We start from the raw sequence: 21,270 nt of genomic DNA, 5'->3' as shown, positions 1-21,270 counted from the left end.
TTTCACAAGTTTCGACACATATTTTCATTTTTAGCAGGGTAATCCCATACTGAAGAATCAGCTCCAGCTCAATGTTTTGTATTGCTCTGTGAAATGTAAATCTTTCTATAGGATACTTCCTTGATAAAAAAGGAAGACTGGGCATATTCTAATCTATTTGATTCTATTTATGACAAGTTTGTGTTGCAAAAAAGATTTTGAAAGACCTCAGTAGATTTTTGTTCGCCAATTTCTTGGTTGCAACCTGCAGTTCTGTTCGGTATTACTTGGCCAAAGCCTCTGTCAGCAAAAAGTTAAAATTTTAAGTAAAGGATCTTCACAAAGGAGCTTTTTTAGGTTGGAAAAGACCCATAAGATCACTGAGACAAACCATTACACCAGCACTGCCAAGTCCAGCAACAAACCATGTCCCCAAGCACCGCATCAATGGGATTCCTAAATACCTTCAGGGATAGTGACTCCACCACTTCCCTGGGGAGCCTGTTCCAGTGCTTGACAATGCTTTCCCAGAAGACATTTTCCCTAATATTCAAACTAAGCCTTTCCTGGAACAACTTGAAGCCATTTCCTCTCATCCTGTCGTTTATTACTTGGGAGAAGAGACCAACCCCCAGCTGGCTACAGCCTCCTTACAGCAGTTGCAGAGAGCAATGAAATCTCCCGAGCCTCCTTTTCTCCAGGCTAAACACCCCCAGCTCCCTCAATCCCCCCTCACAGGACTTGTGCTCCAGACCCTTCACCAGCTCCACTGCCCTCCTCTGGACACGCTCCCACATTTCAGTGTCCTTCTTGTAGTGAGGGGCCCAAAACTGAAAACAGGATTCAAGGTGAGGCCTCACCAGTGCCGAGTACAGGGGGACAATCATTGTCCTGGTCCTGCTGGACACACTATTGCTGATACAGGCCAGGATGTCATTGGTCTTCTTGGCCACCTGGGCACTCTGCTGGCTCATGTTCAGCCACTGTCAACCAGCACTCCCCAGGTCTTTCTCCTCTGGGCAGCTTTCCAGCCATTCTTCCCCAATCCTGGAGCGCTGCCTGGGGTTGTTGTGACTGAAGTGCAGGACCCAGGACTTGGGTCTTTTTGAACCTCCCACAACTGACCGCGTCCCATCGCTCCAGCCTCTCCAGATCCCTCTGCAGAGCCTTCCTACCCTCCAGCAGATCAACATTCCTGACCATATCCATTTTTTTTAAAAAAGTATCAAGTTAATACCTCTAGATTGAAGGAGATCAACTTCTTTCAGTGTACAGTCAACATTTATTTGGAGTTGTCTGTTGAGGCTTCTCAATCTGGTCATTTCCTCAGGCTATAAAGAAACAACCCAAAATAGTCATTGTGGGAAAATCAGCATCTTATTTGAAATAGAAATAAAATTGCTATATCTTTGTTAACAGCTTTATTAGAAACTGAGTGTAGATAAGGCACTGAAAAAACCCAATTTGCTCTCAAAAAACATTCTTCTATTGGCATGTGAGGAGGAAAACAAACAAGTTACTTAATACTAAAATTGGTTAGTAAGACAATACAGCTGAGCTCAAGTTTACAAAACCACACACCTTATAAAACTCTCTAAATTGACAGCTTGCTACCTGAGTTTGCATCAAGATGACTAGAAAGCAGAATACAAGCTACGGCCCACCTTAATTATTACTTGATTAAAACTAAGGTCAAAAGTTTATTTGCATCACCCCAAGGAGCTTCAAGAAGCCAAACATTCTATTTAAACAGTATATTTAAATCATTCAATTGCTGAAGGATGGTAATTATTCTTAACAGTAATCAATTAAGTCCATATATTTGCATATCATTAAGAACCCCTAAGTTACTGGAATATGAAGCATTCTTAATACTAGCAGCACTGATTACTAATACCTATGTAGGAATAACTATCTTATCCCAGGACGCATTCTGGCATCAGAGTCACGAAATCACACAATGTCTGAGGTTGAAAGGAACCTCTGGAGGACACCTGGTCCAACCCCTCTGCCAAGCCTCCAACCAGACTTTGTGCCACTGACAACCACACTCTTGGCCTGGCTGCTCACCCAGTTTTCAATCAACCTCACTGCTCACCCAGCCCACACTTTATTAGCTTCTGTATGAAGACTATACAGAACACAATGCTGAAAGCCTTACCAAAATCTAGACAGACAATAATCACTGACTACCTAGGTCATTAGGACAGACTTTTCATCCTAGACGTTTATCGAATTGGTCATGCTTGACTTCCCCTTGGTGAATCCATGCTGATCACTTTCTTGTCCTTCACGTGCCTGGGAACGGTCTTGCAGGATTAGCTGCTCAATCACATTCCCAAAGATGAAGGTGAGGCTAACCAGTCTGTAGTTTCCTGGGTCTTCCCGTTCTTGAGAACAGTAGTATTTGCTCTCCTCTAGTCTTCAGGCACTTTCCCCCACATTATTAATCAATCAAAGATTATCTAGAGTGGCCTTGCAATGACATCTGCCAGCTTCCTCAGTACTCAAGGGTGTATCTCATCCAGGATTATGACTTCATGTATGTCTGCTTTGCTTAAGTATTCCCTGACCTGATTCTCTTCCACTAAGGGTACACCTTCTCTGCTTCACAGTTTTCTTAAAGTCTCTGGAACTTGGGATTCCTGAAGCACTGTAAAGACTGAGGCAAAGAAGTCATTCAGTATCTCAAGCCTTTTCCATGTTCTATGTAACCAGGTCCCCCATCTTGCTGAGCCCACGTTTTCACTGGGCTTCCTGTAAGAGAAGCCCTTCCTTTTGTCTTTGACATCCCATGCCAGATCCAACTCCAGCTGGGCTTTGGTTTTCCCAACCTCAGCCTTGCACACTCAGTGCCTCTGCATTTCTCCCAGGGACATTCCTGCCAAATGCTGCCCTGAGACAGGTGAGACACACAGCAGCCACAGTAGTTAAACAGCCAACAGCCCCTACTGTGCCTTCCAGCCCACACCTGTGTGCACTGCTTATGTCAACACAGTGAGCAAGTCTGAAGCGATTTGGATAAGAACTGCACGCAGTGGAAGCTATTTTTCAGCCACATGAACTCCCTTATCAGAGCCATACAGTTGTTTGAGCTACAGTCACTTGCAGGTGGAAGTCACATAGATAAGAAGAATCAACAAGGAAAACAGGAGAGGGAGGTGCCAACTATTTGAGCCAACACTGCCACTGAGAAGTTACTTGGCACATCCTGCACAAACCAGATGAGAAATACCATCTATGAGATACAACTACTCCAAAGTACCTTTTAAAAATAAAGTTAAACCCTCCTGCGTGAACACTAAGCACTATATGGCTCAGGTTCATTGGGCAGACTTGGATATACTTTTAGAAGTTGTTAGGGAAGCAACTGTATTCAGTTCTGCAGTCCCCAAAAGCACATGCATTCAACTTTCAGAAGTTCTGTTGTGAACACTAAGAAAGCTGAACATAATTCATAAATTACAAGAACTACCTCACGGCAAGTCAAGAAATTACAATAAATTATCTCCAAAACTCATGATTTTATACTCAAGAGTTTTTGTACAGAACTTTAGTTCATTGGAAAATAAAAAATAAATCTGTATGTTGAATTAAAATACTAACAAATTGCTTACTGTTGGTATTGCAGTTGTACAGCTCACTCTTCGAAGCCGCCTCTGCATTAGATCATGCTCCATGCCATTGACTTCGGTTTTCAGCCGTTCAAGTTCTTCCTTCTCCAGTTTCAGTTCCTTTGCTAATCTCTCCATCCTTGCTCGTTGATGTAACAGCAAGGCTAATGTTTTACATAGAAGAAACAGTTACTAACACATAAAAACCTGGAAAACTGAATTCTTAACTTATGCATAAGATTCATGAGTGACCTTTCTGGAAAAAAAAAAGTGATTGTAAACATGCAGCCAAGTATCAGTGTGAAGATGCTTTCATGCCAAATGAACTACAATTTAGAACACAGTTCTTCCAGAATAAAGACACATTTTTAGACAATAACTTGAAGTAGATATTACCATTTTGGTCAAAGCTTCTTTTTTTGCATTTGGTCTTTCTCGTCTCAAAAATACAAAGGCACCTGTACAAGGAGACAGCTTCTCAGGATGAAACAGCAACCTAGTCATACTAATACTCTACTGACAAAAAAAAATAAAAATACCAGAGGTAAGATCAGAAGGTAACACATACTTCATGCCTGCTGCTCAACAGCAGCTGACACACCAGCCTTGAGACATCAGCCAAGGTTTGATGTCAGTCCTGAACTGTTTTTTTTCCACTGCTATCACAGAGTATGCTACAACAACTTTAAGCAGTCAGCTTTTCAGGAATACTGAACTATTCAATACTTTAAGTTCCCCAGAGTTCAAAGGCAAAACTATAGAACTTCAACAAAATAGCCTAGAGAATCCAGGAAATAAAAAAGTGGGGTAAGTTTAGGTGCTTCAGACTCTAATTCTATAACAGAGCTGATTCCTCTCACCTCTCTCTGCTGTTAGTCATTCTCTCATTTTTGTCTTGGTACTGAAATTTATGACTGTCACAAGTTGATGTTGGGCTCCCAGAGAACCAAAGAAAAAATTCTGACTCCCTAAAAGATAATAGTTTCCTCAGGAAGAGCATTTCTCAGTATTTCATGATGATGTAAAACTGGCCAAGTTACTGTGATGCTTAATCCTTTCTGATCTGGCTGGTTTTACCTGATTGAAGTCTGCTAGGACAGAGAAAAATAAGACATTTGATGTGGGTATTCAGAAAAACAAGCTGCTCATGTAACAATGTTCCAGCAAACGGTTCGGAATAAAGATGATGTAGAACCTGCAAAATTCAATTTCATAAAAGGCCCAGGCAGCACTTGCCCTTTTTTTTTTATCCCTATCCAACAAAGGCAAAGAAAAAGCACATAATATCTCAAGAGTATTTGCATGTGAGCTAAAAAGAAGTTAGACAAATAAACGACAACATGACACAACTTACTGCAGAATAACAAACAAACCCTCAATCAGGAGCATTAAAATAAGGGCTTTCTTATCAGATACAGTCAGTTTTCTGCACAAAAATGTAGCACTATACTTTGGATTTTGTATGGATTCAACAATTCACAGCCAAAGAAAAAACACTGAACATCCTATCCAAGAATAACATCAGGTGTTTTTATACTACAGGCACCAGTACTACTGAACAAAATTGTTCTCTCCTCCTTTAAGTAGCATAGTCATGCAAACAGAATTAAGAAGAGACAGTACAGATACCAGGTTGTGTGATTTTCCACTATTATTACCAAAACTTGTCTTTTGTGTGATTCCTCCAACTGAACATGGTATGACTACATTTCACAGCTTCACATTATACTCTCAAAGTACAACTCAAACATGACTCATACTACAAAGAAACAGTACAAGTACAGAGAGCAGAAGGAATTTTTGGTAACATTTTTCACAATGGTTCACACTAAAGAGAAAATTAAACAAACTTTTTCTATGTATTAAGATGTTAAATATACCCTTCTTCAGGATTCCTTTTGTCGCAGCAAAGAATATAATATATATATTTATTCTTCTACAATTTATTTCTGCCGAGAACTCAGAGTGCAGCAATACCAAAGACTCTGGTAGGTATTGCCACAAGTGCAAGTGCTCCCAAAAGCATATACTAACTAGTTCTATTGAGTTTGTTTTCCAAACACAAAAATCTAGTCAAAGGCACAAAGGCAGAACCAGATTTCTACATTTCAGAATGTGGTTTTCAAAGCTATGTGAAGCTACTTGTAGCTTTCTCACATAAATGAACTGTTCAAGGAAGCTGTAATAGGGACATTACCAAACACGTGGAGTCAGCACTACAGACCTACTGGCAATCTTTCTTACTGAAGAATTGGGTCTAAAGAATTTCTAATTGGGTCTACCAGGTACGAACTAGCACTATTTCAGCTCTCTGAAGTTAAAAATGGATAGAAGAAATAACAGAGGAATAAACTCTCTTCTCCAAACACAAATCTGGAAAATAATTGTTGCTGGTCATCAACCTGTCATTACCCCAAATGACTTGCAGACTGATTAATTTGCTCAGTTTTAAATTATTCAAATCTACACAGCAGATGACTCCAAGAAAAGTATTCAGCTAAAATTTCTGGTAAATTTCACCTTTTTTTTTTTTCTTTACTGTATTACTGAATTCTTCATTTATATATGGCATTAAAACTATGTTCTACCCCTACATGGCAGAACACACATCCTAAAATTTGTCTGCCAGTATCTTCCTCGTCTATGAAAACTGTGTGGGAGAAGAGAACTTTTGATTAAGTTCTTCAAAATAATTATTTTAATACCTTTCAAAACAAAATTCTTATTGGTATTGATAAAGTTTTTTTAGTTGCAATCCTACCTCTCTCATCTTGCACTGAGTATTTTTCAATCTACACCAAATAAATTGGATTCAAATGCAGAAACCAGTGCTTCAGGTCTTATAACACATTTGAATATGGAACAAATACCAAAGTTTTAAAAATCCACATGTAAATTTATGACAATTCTTCAAGAAGAATTTACAAACCAGACAAACAGTTTATGAAGACACCACTTACTCTAAACTTCAGTGTTTTGTTTAACACCAAAAGCATAGCAACTTTAAGACCCTCAGAAACTCTTTATTCATTAGACTGCAACTTAATTTTTTTTTAAAAATCAGAACAAACTCATTCCGTGATTTTTGGTGCAATTTCTATTTTTCTCTGTAAAGGTTCCAAAATTCTCACTTACTAAGTAGTAAAATCAAGGTGAAAATGCATTTTACAACACCACAGTTTGCAGGGTTAAACATTTACCTTGAGTGTAAGCATAGTCGTCCGATCCAGAACTAGAACTTCTCTGATATTTATGGCTTCCTTTTTCTCCTCCAGATCCTGGGATTACAGAAATAGGCTGAATAGGTTCTGGTGCTGCAGAACGCTCTTCTTGGTCCACTAAATTTAAAAGATTCTCAGTCGGTGCTCGACCTACTGTGATTTTAAAAATGGTTGGGTTTGGCTGAGATACCATTACCCGAGGAGACTGTGTTGGTGCACCTGTAGGTCCAGTTGGTTGAGTGTAGGTAATATATACTGGATTAACACTAAATGGAGGTTTGGGTTGCCCCGACATACCTCTTGATGGAGAGCTTGAAGGAGGAGTAGTGGCTGTATACAGCGGGTGCTGGTTTCGTTGAGATGGTTGATTACTTATTGGTGAAGGGCTTCTGTTCATTGCAGTCCCAGGTCTTTGCGGTGGCTCAACTGTAATTTCTATTTTATTCATGGAACCTTTGGATAAACTAGGTCCAGCAAAAGGAGGAAGGTACGACACAGAGTGACTGCCTTGTTTTTGAAAAGTCTGGGATGCCTGCTGATATGGATGGGGTGGGACAGTTGAAGGGCTGGGAGGCATGAAAACATGTGAACTCTGATGACTCAACTGAGGAGGCTGAACTTGGTGCTGAGGAGAGCCAAAGGGAGAGGGACACTGGGACGCCGGTGGCGATCGAAAAGCCGACTGAGGGATCTGGGGCTGTTTTGGAGAATACTGAGAAGGTTGGTAGTTCTGTTGATGTGGATATACAGGTAGAGGACGGGGAGTATAATGTGGAACTGGGCCCTGTGGCGATGAATGCCACTGTGTATTCTGAGGAGTCTGTCGTCCTGAAGAACTCTGAGATGTTTGTCTTATATAAATAGAGCCAGGAGTCCCATAAAGATTGCTTGGAATCTGTGGAAGAATTTGTAGAGCTCTGGGTACGCTCTGTCCAGAGGGGAGGTTTTGTGATACTGTAACAGTAATGGGATTTGTACTGTACCGAGGTATGTGCATATACGTGGGAGGAGGGCCTTGCATAGCAGACGTGTTCATTCCTGGTTGTATGGAAGATGGTTGTGGAGGTGGCTGTGGAGGAGGAGTAGCTGCATTTCTATTCTGGTCATTCATGAAAAATGGATTGTAACTAGGAGAAGCTGCCACGACAGCAGGAGCAGAATGTGGTTCTTGAACTAAGCAGATGAGCTGTTTACCTGCTGTGCGCTGAGGGTCAATGTGTCCATCGCTTGAGCTGTGTACCAGTGTACGACCACCATTAAGTTGAGCTCCATCCCCCGCATGATAGCTGGTATGAGGATGAATACCCAGATTAATGTGCAAAAGGCTATTTCTGTTCATTCTGGTGTCATCAGGGCTGTGGTACTCCATGTACAGGTATTTGTTGCTCTCCTGTGCAAGGGCTCGACAACAGGCATCGAGGTTGTTGTTGTTCTAGGAGTAAGAAAGGACACCTGTTACTGTCACACAGCACAAGGAAGAGCCACTGCTCAGTGTTCAACAAGCCCTCAGCTGATGCCACAACCAAGCCCCAACTCAAACACAACTAGGGAAAACATTTCATACATAGGAATTCTGAAATAGAGGTAATACCTGCTGAGTCACAGTATGCAAGTCATACATAGCTCACGCTGCATCTGGAAAAATGCTCTGGTAACATGAGCTACACTGTGACATATTTAAAAAAAAAAATCAAATCCACTTTTGGGAAAACAATAGTTAGAATTCTTCATATGTTGTTCAAGGACCAGGTCGGTACAATTAACTACTTCTAGTATCAACAAAAATCAAATTACACTAGATCAAAACTGTAAACTCTGAAAAAGCAAAACAAAAATGAAGATGACTTTTTAATGCTTACCCAAGTGTTTACTGTTTTCACTTTTCTTTTACTATTTACCTGAGTATTTCTCTTTACCTGAAAGTTTAAAAGCCCAACATTTTAGACCATCTTTTATTCATTGAACAGTATTTAATGCCTTAAAAAAGTAGCCCAAGTCAGTACTGCTTGAAGAAGTACTGCCAATTCCATAAAGCATCTTACAATTACAACAAAATTTCAACTGCCTTTAAGAATTTCAAGCTTAAGGCTAAAAAAGGTTTATTCACACATCAGTGAGGAAACAATCCCTATAAGTGTTTGATTTGTTCTGTGGTGCTAGCAGTTGAAACTATACAGACAATAAATTATGAATCAAATGAGAAATCTAATGGGGAATTCCCTTTCCCTTCTTGCACTTTCCCCTCATTTTAGTTTAATCTAGTCTTATTAAAAGAAGAACACAAATGATGGCTTTTTCCAAAGGAATAAAATCCCTAGAAGGCATTCCAGATGGTGGATTTTTTTTTTCTCCCCTCTTTCTCATGTGACAGCCTGTATCATCAGTGGTTCAGATTTTAAATTAAATAGTAGTTAAAGGAAACAAATTTCACTCCAAGTTCAACTCAATCTGGCCCTCAGCACCCAAACTTTGTTACACATAATCCAAGACTGCTACCTTCTTTGACAGAGCACCTTCTTCCAGAAGAAGTGTGTACATATCTATAGACACAAACACCCCCGCCTTCCTCAGAGTGATAAAATTACCATTCTAGGGAATATACATTAATAATGGTTTCACTTCTATTTTAAACACTATCCCTATATAACTTTTTATACATAATAATACACATATAGCCTTGCAATACAATTTTCAACAGCCTATCTACTGGCTAAAGTCATGCTACATTTCTTTTCTAGGAGACCAATAGTAATTAGTCTTAATACTAGAATGAAGATGACTTTCCCAAAATTTCATGATTTCACCAACAGATGAACAAATACACATAATTCAGCATCTTGTCACATGAAGACTTACTACTGAAGATAACAGAAGACAGAAGAGTCAGTGGGAATATCCAGATATATCAGTAAAAACTGAAGATCAGATATGTGGGAACCAGATCTTGTAATAACAACCAGCACCACAATGCCAAGACAGCAACCTCAAAGTTAACCACTACCATCAGCCACTTGCCATCTAAACAGAACTTCATCAACAGAGTCCTCATCCTCCTTAAGTCACTTGGTCAGGGTGCAGGTAGGAGAGAATGTAGACAGGACAGGCTCTAACCTGATTTGATCAGGGTATGGAATATATTTGTCATTTCAAAGGACCATCAATTTTTGACAGGTCTAAAACTCAAACTGATTTAAATCTGGAGTATTTATTGCAAAAAGTCAATGAAAACCAGCTCATGCATCTTAAATATAAAGTGGGTTTGGAAACAAAATCTACACTTTAAAAAATAACAAGTATTTTCCATGTAATGTTAACCAGCTACCCAGAATGCCCTATTACAGCTACAGAACACCATATGCTTCTGCAACATTAGGAGATCTCTAATTTTATTGTTTAAAGATGCCTATGACAAACACAGTTCATCAAAAGGATCATGTACTTAGCAGTGCAGAAGAAATGACTGTCAGGATAAATAAAGCTTTAAATTACTGGGCTTCCCCTGCTTTACATTTGTGTGAAAGCAATTAATTTGTATTTGTATGGTTTAAAAGGCACTCAGGGCAAAAATTACAGCCACTGTTCTAAGTAAGCCTGCTCATCAGCCAGGGACAGGGAGGATGCAATTACAGCTTTGTAATGTTAGTCAAGGCCACAACAAAGCCAAACCAGATCCTGCATGTTTCTATTCCATTCCTGAATCTTCCCATTAGCTGAAGGTATTCCCAGAAGAACAGTACTTTGCAAAATGTGCAACATGTGATTTTAGATGAAGAATGGAAGGACAAAACGAAAAGGAAAAGGTGAGGAGAGGAAGAGGGGGGAGGAGAACCATCACCACCTGACTTGGAAACACAGAGGTAAAATGAAAACTTTGGAGACCCGTGGCAGAAAGATGACATGAAGACAAAAAAAACTCTTAAGATTCTTAGCTAAGGCCAGCTCCTCATCTCGGAAAGAGAGTTATTGTTCGCTAAAATCTTCTTCAGTATCTGTATGTTGTTTATGTAGCCATCATCAATAAACATCCCATTAACCACTTCCCTTATTCCCCATATGCATAACAGTAGCAGGTTGCACAGACAAGGAAAAATTGTCAGTGAAAAAAAAAAAAAATCACAAGCCTAAATGAAGAATGACAGAAAATTTATCCCTGAAACACAGGACAGAAATGCAAGTAGCAGAGTCCTCCAATCTTTTAAAATAAAACCAGGGGAATAGAAATCTATGCTCCATGTACACTACTGAAAAGGGTTTTCATACTAAAACACAATACACACACTGTACCATACCTGGAGCATGCACTGAGATACCACCCCTTCGGGTATCTCAGGGAAACGCTGCCGGAGATCATGGAGTACCTGCACGTCAAGTTGTTGACTGCCCTGCGCCATGCCAGATGGATGATGTTCCAGATTACCAAAGAATGGAAGTCAACAGGTCTTCCAGTGATTATGGTCTTCTGAAGCTTCTGGCATTTTCTGTAAGAAACAAAACAATTACCTTTTAAGCCATCATAATTTTTCCTTCTTCCCAAAATGCATGTTTAGAAAAACTACTGTATTCAATTTTTCAATCTAGCTATCAAGAGACAACAGCTTAAACACAAGAGTGGGAACAATCACATCTCAAAGTTTAACATTAAACCACTTACTGTATCACAGGTACGTCTGTATGACATTTCACTGGAATGTGCTAGTTCAGGTCTTTATTCAGTCTCATTGTCGCATCATGTAGACATCGCTTTAATTAATCTGACCCACATAAAATGGAACTGCTACATATTTGCTTCCACTGATATCCTGAACAGTTTGCAGGAAAGTCTGAAGTTACCACAAAGCACAGATGACTGTTATTTACAACATGCTAGAAACAACAGGTTGGAAAACCAAGCAGCACAATTATCCAAAATACTCTTCTATTAATAGGGCTTAAACCCTTTTGTCTTTACATCACTAGAAATCCAAGAAGTCAGAAGCATATTTTGTGACACATAAGAATTTAACAGAATTTAAAGAGTCCTTTTCAAGATTATGGTGAGTATCTACTTAATATTTTTCTAAAGCACCTGTTAAATTCATACTACTGTAATTAGTGACAAAAATAACCCTCTTTCCATTTCAGGATTCTTGCATTCAACATCAAAAAGATTCTATCTGAATTTCAATACCCACAGACTACTAGAAGGCAAATACAGTCTGAGTCAACAAATGCTTTTCTCACTTGTGGCTCATCATCACAGCAGTAATCAAAAGGCAGCTGAAATCTAAGCAAAGATTCACAAAAACTTTGCATGAAGGTGGTGCATGACACAGCCTTTCTAACACATCCAACATTGCTGAGCTTCAAAAGCCTTTCCAACAATGCTGCTCAGCTGAATTCTTAACTGCAGAGAATGTAGTGCTGTGCTCAAAAAGGAAATGAGAGTCAGATAGCAGCAGAGTCGGTGTTCAAGTAATATATCAGCTACCCAAAATCCCAAGCTTAAATCATGCTTATCTCAACCCCAGTGCAACTGTGGTGGCACATGGCACAGGTATTCCAATCAATTTGCCACCTGAGCTCAACTTTCAGCAGCAGTCCAGAGCAGCACAGCAGATTAGTAAACATACACATCTCTCTGCATAATAAATTCCAACAGCTTCCCATGTCTTTCCTTTGGAAGTCTCTTAGTTTTCAGAGGCAAGAAAATAGAACATAGTTCTTCAAAGAAAAGTCAAATGTCAGGTTTAGAGTAAAAAAAAAAGTTGGTAAAAGCTAAAAAAAAAAAAAGAGGTAAAAATAGCAGAAGTCCAGCCTAGTTCACCACCTGTCTGCTTTGTGCATGGACAGCTCTGAGCTGCCATCAGCATTCATTAAACACCACATGTACTCAGGGTTCCTCTCTGTCCTACCTCACATTCCAGTATCCAATATTACACCTGTCACATCACAAACCTTTTCAAGATGAATGAGACAAGTTTAAAGAACAGTGAGATGTGTGAATTATCTTGCTGTGACTTCAGAAATACTGCAATAAACTCACCTTGTATAATCACAATGCATTTTGTCCTCTGCAGTAATGCTGCAGACTCCTTTCATTTTAAAAGGAAATGAGCTTCCACTGACTACAAGAATCAGCTGAAAATTCCTATCTACACTCATGGTAGGGATCTTTTATAAAACTTTTTTTTTTTAATTGACAAACAAACATCATACTCTGAAAGGCAAACCATGAGCACAATACTCAAAGAAAACCTGACAGCAAGCAAGGTCTGTGTGGTTTCCTAGGAGGAAGAGGCTGAAATGCAGTAATGGAGGGGTACCTTACCAGAATAAATTGCAGTTAAAACCCCCTCAGAATAACAAATGTCAGTAAATGAAACAGAAGATAATCACTTTAAGAATTTCATTTGCATGAGCAAGAGCCTTTGCATCACTTCTCTCTTCAAATAAAAATTCAAACATAACATGGGTGAGCAGACAGAAGATCCACTGTCAATACGTACAATGTTTCTCTACAACAGTTTTAAATTAAAGGGGTTTATATATATATGTTTAACACTTTCTGAATATGTGTAGTGAGTAAAGGTGTAATACAAAGTAATTGGCAGTTACTGGCCAACTGTGAATTTTATCAGGCTTCCAAATGCAATGCATAACAAATTCCCATTTTCACTTTGAAGTGTTGAAGCTTCTAGCCTTTAAAGTTACACACAGAGCCTTGAAAAGAAACTCAAAACAACTGTTGAGAAGCATGAACAAACACACAACCATTCAGAACCCCTTGGATTACATGGTTGGGCTACTATGGAAATTTGTCGTGTTTTTTTCCCAGTCAGTAACACTAAATTCATTCCTGTCACCATCTAGCAGCCCAGCCTATGTATTGTCCAGCATTTTGTTCTGCCAATTCTGCTTGACCTGCCTACAACTGCACATTTTCCACTCTAAGCAGGCACAAACTGGCTGGAATACAATACCCACTTCCCCTGTTGCTCCACAGCACGCGGCAGGCGGAGCAGTGAGTTATTCAGAGCCAAGAGCTTACAGCACAGGCCACACAGCTAAGATGCTTAGACAAGAACTCCTGCTGAGCCACAACAGACTAGGAAAGCAATCCTTCAAAGACTTTCTTCCAAAGCATCCACAGGCTAAAGGACACACTGAGGTGCATTACATTACCAGCCTTATAATTATTGAAAGTTCAATGCATCAAAAACCAACCCAAATTCACAACGAAAGCAAGATCTGTGACTTTCAGAAATGAGCTGAGGGAGTCCAAACTCCAAATGGAAAGTATTTCGTGAGGATGGAATAAATTAACACTGCCATAGACGTGGCAGCTCTAAAGGCAAAACCAAAGCACATTGTCACAGAATTGGTCCTGCTGTGTTAACACACAGAGCCACTAGTGAATCTCGGGGATTATGCAAACCGTGACTCAAGTCCTAAACAAGTATAAAAATCAGTTTTTCACACCTTTTACATGCCCTAATTAGATGTACGGGAAAACAGTATCTTTAAATTTAATCTTCTTTCCTTAAGCCATTTGCATACCTTCCAAGTTAAGAAAACAAGTAACAATTCCATTTATCAACTGATGTCACTTCTCTGAAAGAATGAGAAAAGTAGGATTACTGTGGTCTTGATACTCCCCATAGATGTGTCCAAATATGGACAGAAGGAAACTTATTTCACTACTGTCATTTTTGAAGCATAAATCACCTCAAATGAAGATAAAGAAATCAGGAATTAAATTCAATTGAAAACTAAATTAGATCAATACACACTATCTGAAAATTTATAACTGGTGTACTGATATGCACTTATGAAATTACAACATACAGAGCAGCTACAATAACTCCTGAGTGAATTTCCAGGAAACAGGTTACCTGAAGACAGTTTCTAAGGTCTCATCAATTGAAAGTTGATTGTTAAGAGTTTTATAACAACTGTGGGGCAGTGAAGTGTTAAGAGATAAAAAACAACAAGACAAAACACAGCAATAAAAAAAAAAATCACTTTAGAGAATCATACTCTGAGTTGGAAAGGACCCACAAGGATCATCAAAGTCCAACACCTCAAGAATCACACCATGAGCCTGAGAGCACTGTCCAAATGCTTCTTGAACTCTGGCAGGTTTGGGACTGTGACCACTTCCCTGGGGAGCTTCCTGTTCCAGTGCCCAACCACCAGCCAGGGGAAGAACCTTTTCCTGATATCCAACCTACACCTCCCCTGATACAACTTCAGTGGCTCCCTTTCACCTCAGGATATTTTATGATTCTATTATATACATTTATATAAATTGCAAGCCATTCAGTGAATTACACATTTGGTAATTACCGGAATGACATCATCCCTTAATAACAGGTTGCTTCAGGGTAGATGTCAATTTAGCTGTAGATAAATAGATGTAGACAAACTTCCATCTGGACATAGGGCTGCAGTCCTCCAAGGATGCCAAGAGTCGTGGCATGTGAGGCAGCATGAAATAACAGATCAGTAGTAGTTACAGCTTTCTGAACTTTTCTTCCCACTCAACTCAGTCAAACTAATTCAACCTGCTAAAACAATTTAATACCAAAAACACATCTTTTATTAGCTTAATAAGCTTACCCTGCACAATGCATGCCCACTGAACACCACATTGCTGTGGAAAGGAAGAAGAAAGGGTAAAAAGGGGAAAGAGATGCAGGAGCAAGAACATCACCTCCCTCTTTTCAGCACAGGTAAGCCACCTGATCAGTTAAAGCCATAACGAGAAGACACCTTCACCTGAAGCAAACTTAGAACACAAGAACCAAAGCTGTTCTGGTATGAACAGCACGGAATCACGACGGGGATTTTGCCAAGTACTGTCAATTCCGGAGTCAGATACTGACCAGGCTGTGGCACTGCAAGAAAGCTGCTCTGTCAGCTGAGCTCTGCAGGTGCCACCAGCAAAAAGCTCTTTGAAATTTTACTTTGAGCTCCACATCACTTGCCAAACACGCAGGCAACACTGCTCTCTACAAAAATTCTTTCTGAAAACTGTGACAGACCAAGCTGATTACAGGCAGCAGCTCTTTATGACCAATACGGTTATACCCTCCACATCGCCACTGATGCATTGGTTACATGCTTCCAAAGGCCGGGATACCCTCCATACAATGCACTGCATGCCAATAGTAACATCAGAAGTCAAGAGTAAGTAGCTCAGCTGACATATTTAGAAAGCACTTTATTAGACTAAGAATTAGTATCTTTGGATTTTTACCTAATATTGTGGTTTTAACAAATAAATACAATTTCAGCCAAAGTCTACATTACTGTATCATCATACCCCAATGCCACTACTGTATTTCACTACTCAAGTAGAGGTTAATGTGTGTAATTACCGTGGTACTTCCTACAATGACTGCAAACACACAGCAGAAAGGCTGTTAAACAGCAACAATTTTGTAAAAAAGTTTGCATAAAACCATGACATTTGAAGATGAACATTTGAACTGAGTTTCTTTGCACAAATCATTAACTACACAAAACCAAGTTTAACATCCCATCCCATACATACCTGCTATTTAATAAGCATCAATTATAGCCTTGTAAACATGCCCAGCACATGACCTGGCGGCAGATGCAATCATGTAATCCCACTTCTAATCCTTGAACAGCCTCTGGAACCACTGTTTCCTTAAATTCAAAGGAGTCTGCCTGCAGTAGAACATTAAACGGGCTGTAATTGGTTTAAAGTCATCACAATATATTAATTCCAAAACTGGAAATAAGAAGAGAACTATTTTGTACAATAGGTTTCCATTTATTTAACCACTATGCAAAATCAATTAACCCATCCCACAAATGTCAGAACAGTCACAGCAATCCAGCTAAAACTTTGGATTGCTCCTTAAGCAAAGGCAAGCAAATGTTTTCATGGTAATGTAACACCTTTATAATGATTTGCTAGCTAGATGACCTTAAAAATCTCAGACTCATGAGAACCTAAGTGTGTTATAACAGTGCCAGGAGCAACTTTTCCTCACAACAATCTTCAGTCACACCCTCACTCTGTTTAAATATGAAAGATATGACAAAAAAACAAGGATTACTTTTCCCTGCAACAGTCCAGCTAAAATAATTTTTTTAAATTACATATAGCTAAGAACAACTCTCCCACCTCAGAAACCACAATTCCCATTTGCTGGAGTTTTCTGTATTTACAGGGTGATCCATCCCACAGCTTTTGGGACTGTACTGCTTCGCAGGATAAGAAAGACACAATAGAATTTAAAGACATTTTGTCAGTTCATACAGACATATGAAGTACAACAAAGCAAAAGAAAAGCAGTCAATATTTAAAGACGAGCTCAGCATGCTGCTGGCACTGCTCTGAATGACTGGCTACGTCACTAAAACCACAACTTCATGGTTTGGCAAGCTGTCTGGATGAACACTCTTGTGTAAATGATCAAGAGATTCATAAAGCCCCTGGGTGGTAGGAAGGTGATGTGAACCACAATAAAGAGGTACACAGCAGAATGAAACTAAAAGTAAAGCTGACAAGCAGCTTCATCTTTCTTCTAAGTCTCTTTTATACCCTGTGAGGCTGCATCACATACTAATAAATACTTCTCTCAGAATTTATGGTTCTCTCACTCTAATGAGCAACCAAAAGCAGCTCTTACTAAAGAACAAAGCCACAAAAGAGTAAGTTTTCAAGGCACTGGGACAGTTCAGGAATGATGCTACTATACCTTGAGTACCAGCTTCTAAAAGGGTGCTGCAGAACAGCAGGTGCACCCAAAGCTGCAAACACAAGTGAGTTTGTACCGCTCACAGGCAATCCTGAGGTTACCACAAGTATCCTGACAGTACCCAAAGCTATGAGGATGATGAACTGGCTTTCTTACCAGGGCATACGATCTGTGATTTTTGACTGTTTGTGAAATACTGGCTGTGGCTGGGAAAAATCCTGCAGTGAACAGCGCACTGTCAGATTTCCTAATTCATCAACTTCAGCACTGGCCCTGCTAAAAGCAGTTTTATGATGATGCAAAAATTTTTTGGCAGTTACATCCTATTTTGGGAATAAAAATGAGCCAGAAAGGATAAATTAAAACATGAAACTGAGTACACACTACAAAGTATGAGAAGAGGTCTATTGCAAATCCACAGATCACAAACTTCAGCTTATTCTTTATTTTAAAGTACAGTCTGTTATTCATATTTCCAGGTTTAACAATTACTAGAAGCTGAGGTTTATACTAGACGGAAACCGAGCCAAACAACTGCAAAAATATTGGACTACTGCTTGATACACAATTTGTTCCAGAAAGTGAGCTTCCTTCTCAGAAGCATGAGATTAACATTCCTTGAAGAAGAAATGTCTCGAAGTATTGCTATGGATGGAGAGTTATCTGCAGGTCACCAGCTCCATCTCGACCAGCTCAACAGGAATTTATTACTGTTCCAGTCTAACATATGTTTGATAGCTCCTACAAAACTGATCCTCAGCATTAGGTCCTGCTTCAGCATCACAAATTCATTGCCATGCGCTGAATTTGCTTGTAGGACATTTGGAAGAGGCGTTGTTCCGAAAATATATTTACATTGGTCAAAACACAACCAGTCCTTCCATGAGACAATTCTACAAAACAAAACACTGTGCGTACTTTTGCAGGAGTTCAGATCAGTAGGAATTCACTAAAGCGACAAGTTTCAAAATGCCTGAACACAGAAGTCATAATTAAAAAATAAAATAAAATAAAAAAATAAAAGAAGAAAGTACCAAATTGTAATTTTGATTACCCACACAAAACTTGTAATGACTCACTGTAGTAGTGTTGTAAACAACAGTTTAAAATAAACAGTACAGTTTCTCTGTTAAGACTCTTATGAGATAAATCCTGAAAATATTCTATATTCAGTGAACTGATTGAATTAAAGATCTCTATTTTGTTGATAACTGCATATATGGAAGAGCTTTACAGGATGTAGACAACTTTTGTAATACACGTCATCTTCAATGTTTAGATTTTTCTGCATCGTTGAGAAGTGACCACAAAGCACATTTACACCCGTAAAGATGCAGCATTCCTTTTCCTGCAGAGATAAAAGGAGACTCTCACTAGTTTCAAGTTATGTGACCTGCCTAAGTTTATCAGCATCTCATATAACTGACAACTCTGCAAAGTCTATTGCACATACTGCCCACATACTGTATTCACATCTACACCCAGCATGACCAGTTGAAATAGGACAGAAAATGGGAAGCGTGAACACCTGTGCAACACTCTGGTCTGATGCCTACCAGCCTCTCCTCACTTTGGCCATCTTAAACTAGGAGAAAAACCCTAGATTAGAAAGAAGTGGAGTGAGGGGATAAAACCTCCTTTCAGGATCCCCAGCAAACACAAACTGATGGAGGATATGACTCCACACAGAGGAAACAGAGGAGGGAAGCGGACAGGCACATGTAAATGGGAACAAAAAATTAGACACAAGTAAGCAGAAAGCAGATGCAGAAAAACAAGGAACAGACAGGAGTCAGTAGAGAACAACAGCAGAGAGAAACATGAAACCACACTCCCTACACACCAGAAAGCATCAACTTCCATTTCTGAAGTTTTGAGTTAAGCTTTGGTGCCCTGACTGTGAATTTCTTTGACATGACTAATTGCTATAAAATATGGTGAACAAGCTACACAGTGTGCCTCTCCTTTCTATCATTCCAGAAGAATTTGTTAAAATAAGGAAACGTAACACAAACCTTGCTGATTCTGTGATATCTTCTGACAAGTCTTTCCATGAATACCCACTCACAAGGGTGCCACAAAAAAGTCAGATCAAGAGGTTACACACCTCATTAATGTTATTTATGTTTTTTTCCAATGTAACACATTGAAGTTATCTATAATCATATGGGTATATGAAGAGATGATTGAGTATCTGCTATAGCTGAGGAAATGCTCTGCCCAATTTCCTAGCAAAACAGAAGACACCTTAAAATAAAAACATTATCTGCAAACAACAAATATATACACATGTACATAGCTATATACATGTATGAGCAGAGATGCCATAAGTCCTAGATTACTCTTTTTTATTGTTTTTTCTTTTGCTTTTGAGGGTAGAAAGGGCAGGGTGCCTTAAAATTAGATTTTTGTTTCTGCAACATGTTTTATTTTCTTTTAAGACCACAATCATCTTCTGCTAACATTATTTTAGCTTAGCCCTAGACTGACTTTCCATGGAGATGTTCCTTAGATACTGTACAATGCAGACATTTGAAAATGTTCTCATTCTACACTGACTTTAGCATTCTCTATTAAAAAATACTAATAGCACACCAAAAAAAAAAAGGTCTGGTGGAGTGAAAGCTGTGAATCTCCCCTCCTTCCATAAGCAAAGTCTGTTACAACTGTTGCAGCAAAAAATGTTGGTCTGTAAGGTGATGATTAAACCAATCAGCACTCAGATAAAGCTGTAGCTGTCCTGTCTGTGGAACTGCTTGAACAGCAAATCTCCATTAGGAAATCTAGATATTTCAGATTCACTTGTTCCATAATCCTGGGCCAGAAATAGGACAAGCCAAGAGAGATAATGGAAAGACTAGAATACAATTGTTCATCCTAAAATGCACTGATGCATTCCTGCCAAAATTCTTCTACAGCTTTAAAGGACTTGAATGGCATCCAATACCTTTACTTGATCAAAGCTTTAAAGTATCTTCTTCCTTACAGAGAGCTCCAAACCAGGTGGGTGTAACACCAGAGAGAGCAGGCTGAGAAGCTACAAGTAACATCAGGAGAATTGCAGGCACCTACACTGAACTTATTCACAAATTAAATTAATTTCTGCTTTGAGTCACAGAATGTTTTGGGTTGGAAGGGATCTTACAGATCACCTAATTCCAACCCCACTTTTTATTGTTTTTCTTGAATTAAAAATCAAATAGCTACTCTGTAAATTCTTCTGTTCCCAACTCAATGTAGCATTCAAAGTTCGTATGTTTGAAAATCTAATACTTAAAGCTAATGAGTATTCTACTCTAATAATGCAGCACTCTTCATACTGTCAAATTACTTTCCTGCTCTTCAGCGTGCTCTGGGCAAAAGACAGGATTGGAAACTGATTTTTTCTAACAATTTAACATTAAATTGTAAGCTCAGTGAGTCATTGGTAGGTCAGTCATAGCTATGCAACAGCAAAACACACTTTACCTCTCTCTCTGAAGCTTTAAAGTCATGACTTTGGTAGGTTAACCAAAGCTGTGTCTGCAGTCTGGACACCTTGGTTACCCAATTCAATGACACTGTCTGCAAAGGCAGGTTGTCAGTATTCAGGTCATCAGTCATAACATTTGTTTATTTTTCTTGGCCTGACACCAGAAAATTTCAAATTCAAGTGATGAGATTAATGCAATTCCTGGCTGGAGCATGAATGACTTTTTACATACAGCTGAGTATAAAAAAAAAAAAAAAAAAAAAAAAAAA

General features: G+C 39.1%; 1 protein-coding gene across 8 annotated transcripts in view; it reads right to left on the bottom strand.

The window, feature by feature from the left end:
• The window catches only part of TAB3 (TGF-beta activated kinase 1 (MAP3K7) binding protein 3), a 42,919-nt gene that overhangs the window by 6,640 nt on the left and 15,009 nt on the right, over positions 1–21,270 (bottom strand). The window contains exons 2-6 of one of the 8 annotated variants that reach the window (XM_027889351.1): positions 11,104–11,292; positions 7,112–8,246; positions 6,794–6,871; positions 3,597–3,757; positions 1,217–1,310 (exon numbers count right to left, since the gene is read on the bottom strand). In XM_027889351.1, the coding sequence (XP_027745152.1) occupies positions 1,217–1,310; positions 3,597–3,757; positions 6,794–6,871; positions 7,112–8,246; positions 11,104–11,205 (1,570 nt within the window). In that variant the 5' untranslated portion in view covers positions 11,206–11,292. Of the gene's footprint in view, positions 1–1,216; positions 1,311–3,585; positions 3,758–3,989; positions 4,110–4,453; positions 4,685–6,793; positions 8,247–8,405; positions 8,481–11,103; positions 11,293–21,270 lie in introns of those variants that run through there. The other 7 variants (XM_027889266.1, XR_003571852.1, XR_003571858.1 and 4 more) reach the window with 7 other exon arrangements.

Source organism: Empidonax traillii, unplaced genomic scaffold (genome assembly GCF_003031625.1).
Source record: "Empidonax traillii isolate 1590-97213 ecotype Southwest subspecies unplaced genomic scaffold, ASM303162v1 scaffold1:size7828297, whole genome shotgun sequence".
Taxonomy (NCBI): Eukaryota; Metazoa; Chordata; class Aves; order Passeriformes; family Tyrannidae; genus Empidonax; species Empidonax traillii.
The sequence above is the reverse complement of the archived record's forward strand: the minus strand, read 5'-3'. Positions and strand labels throughout refer to the sequence as shown.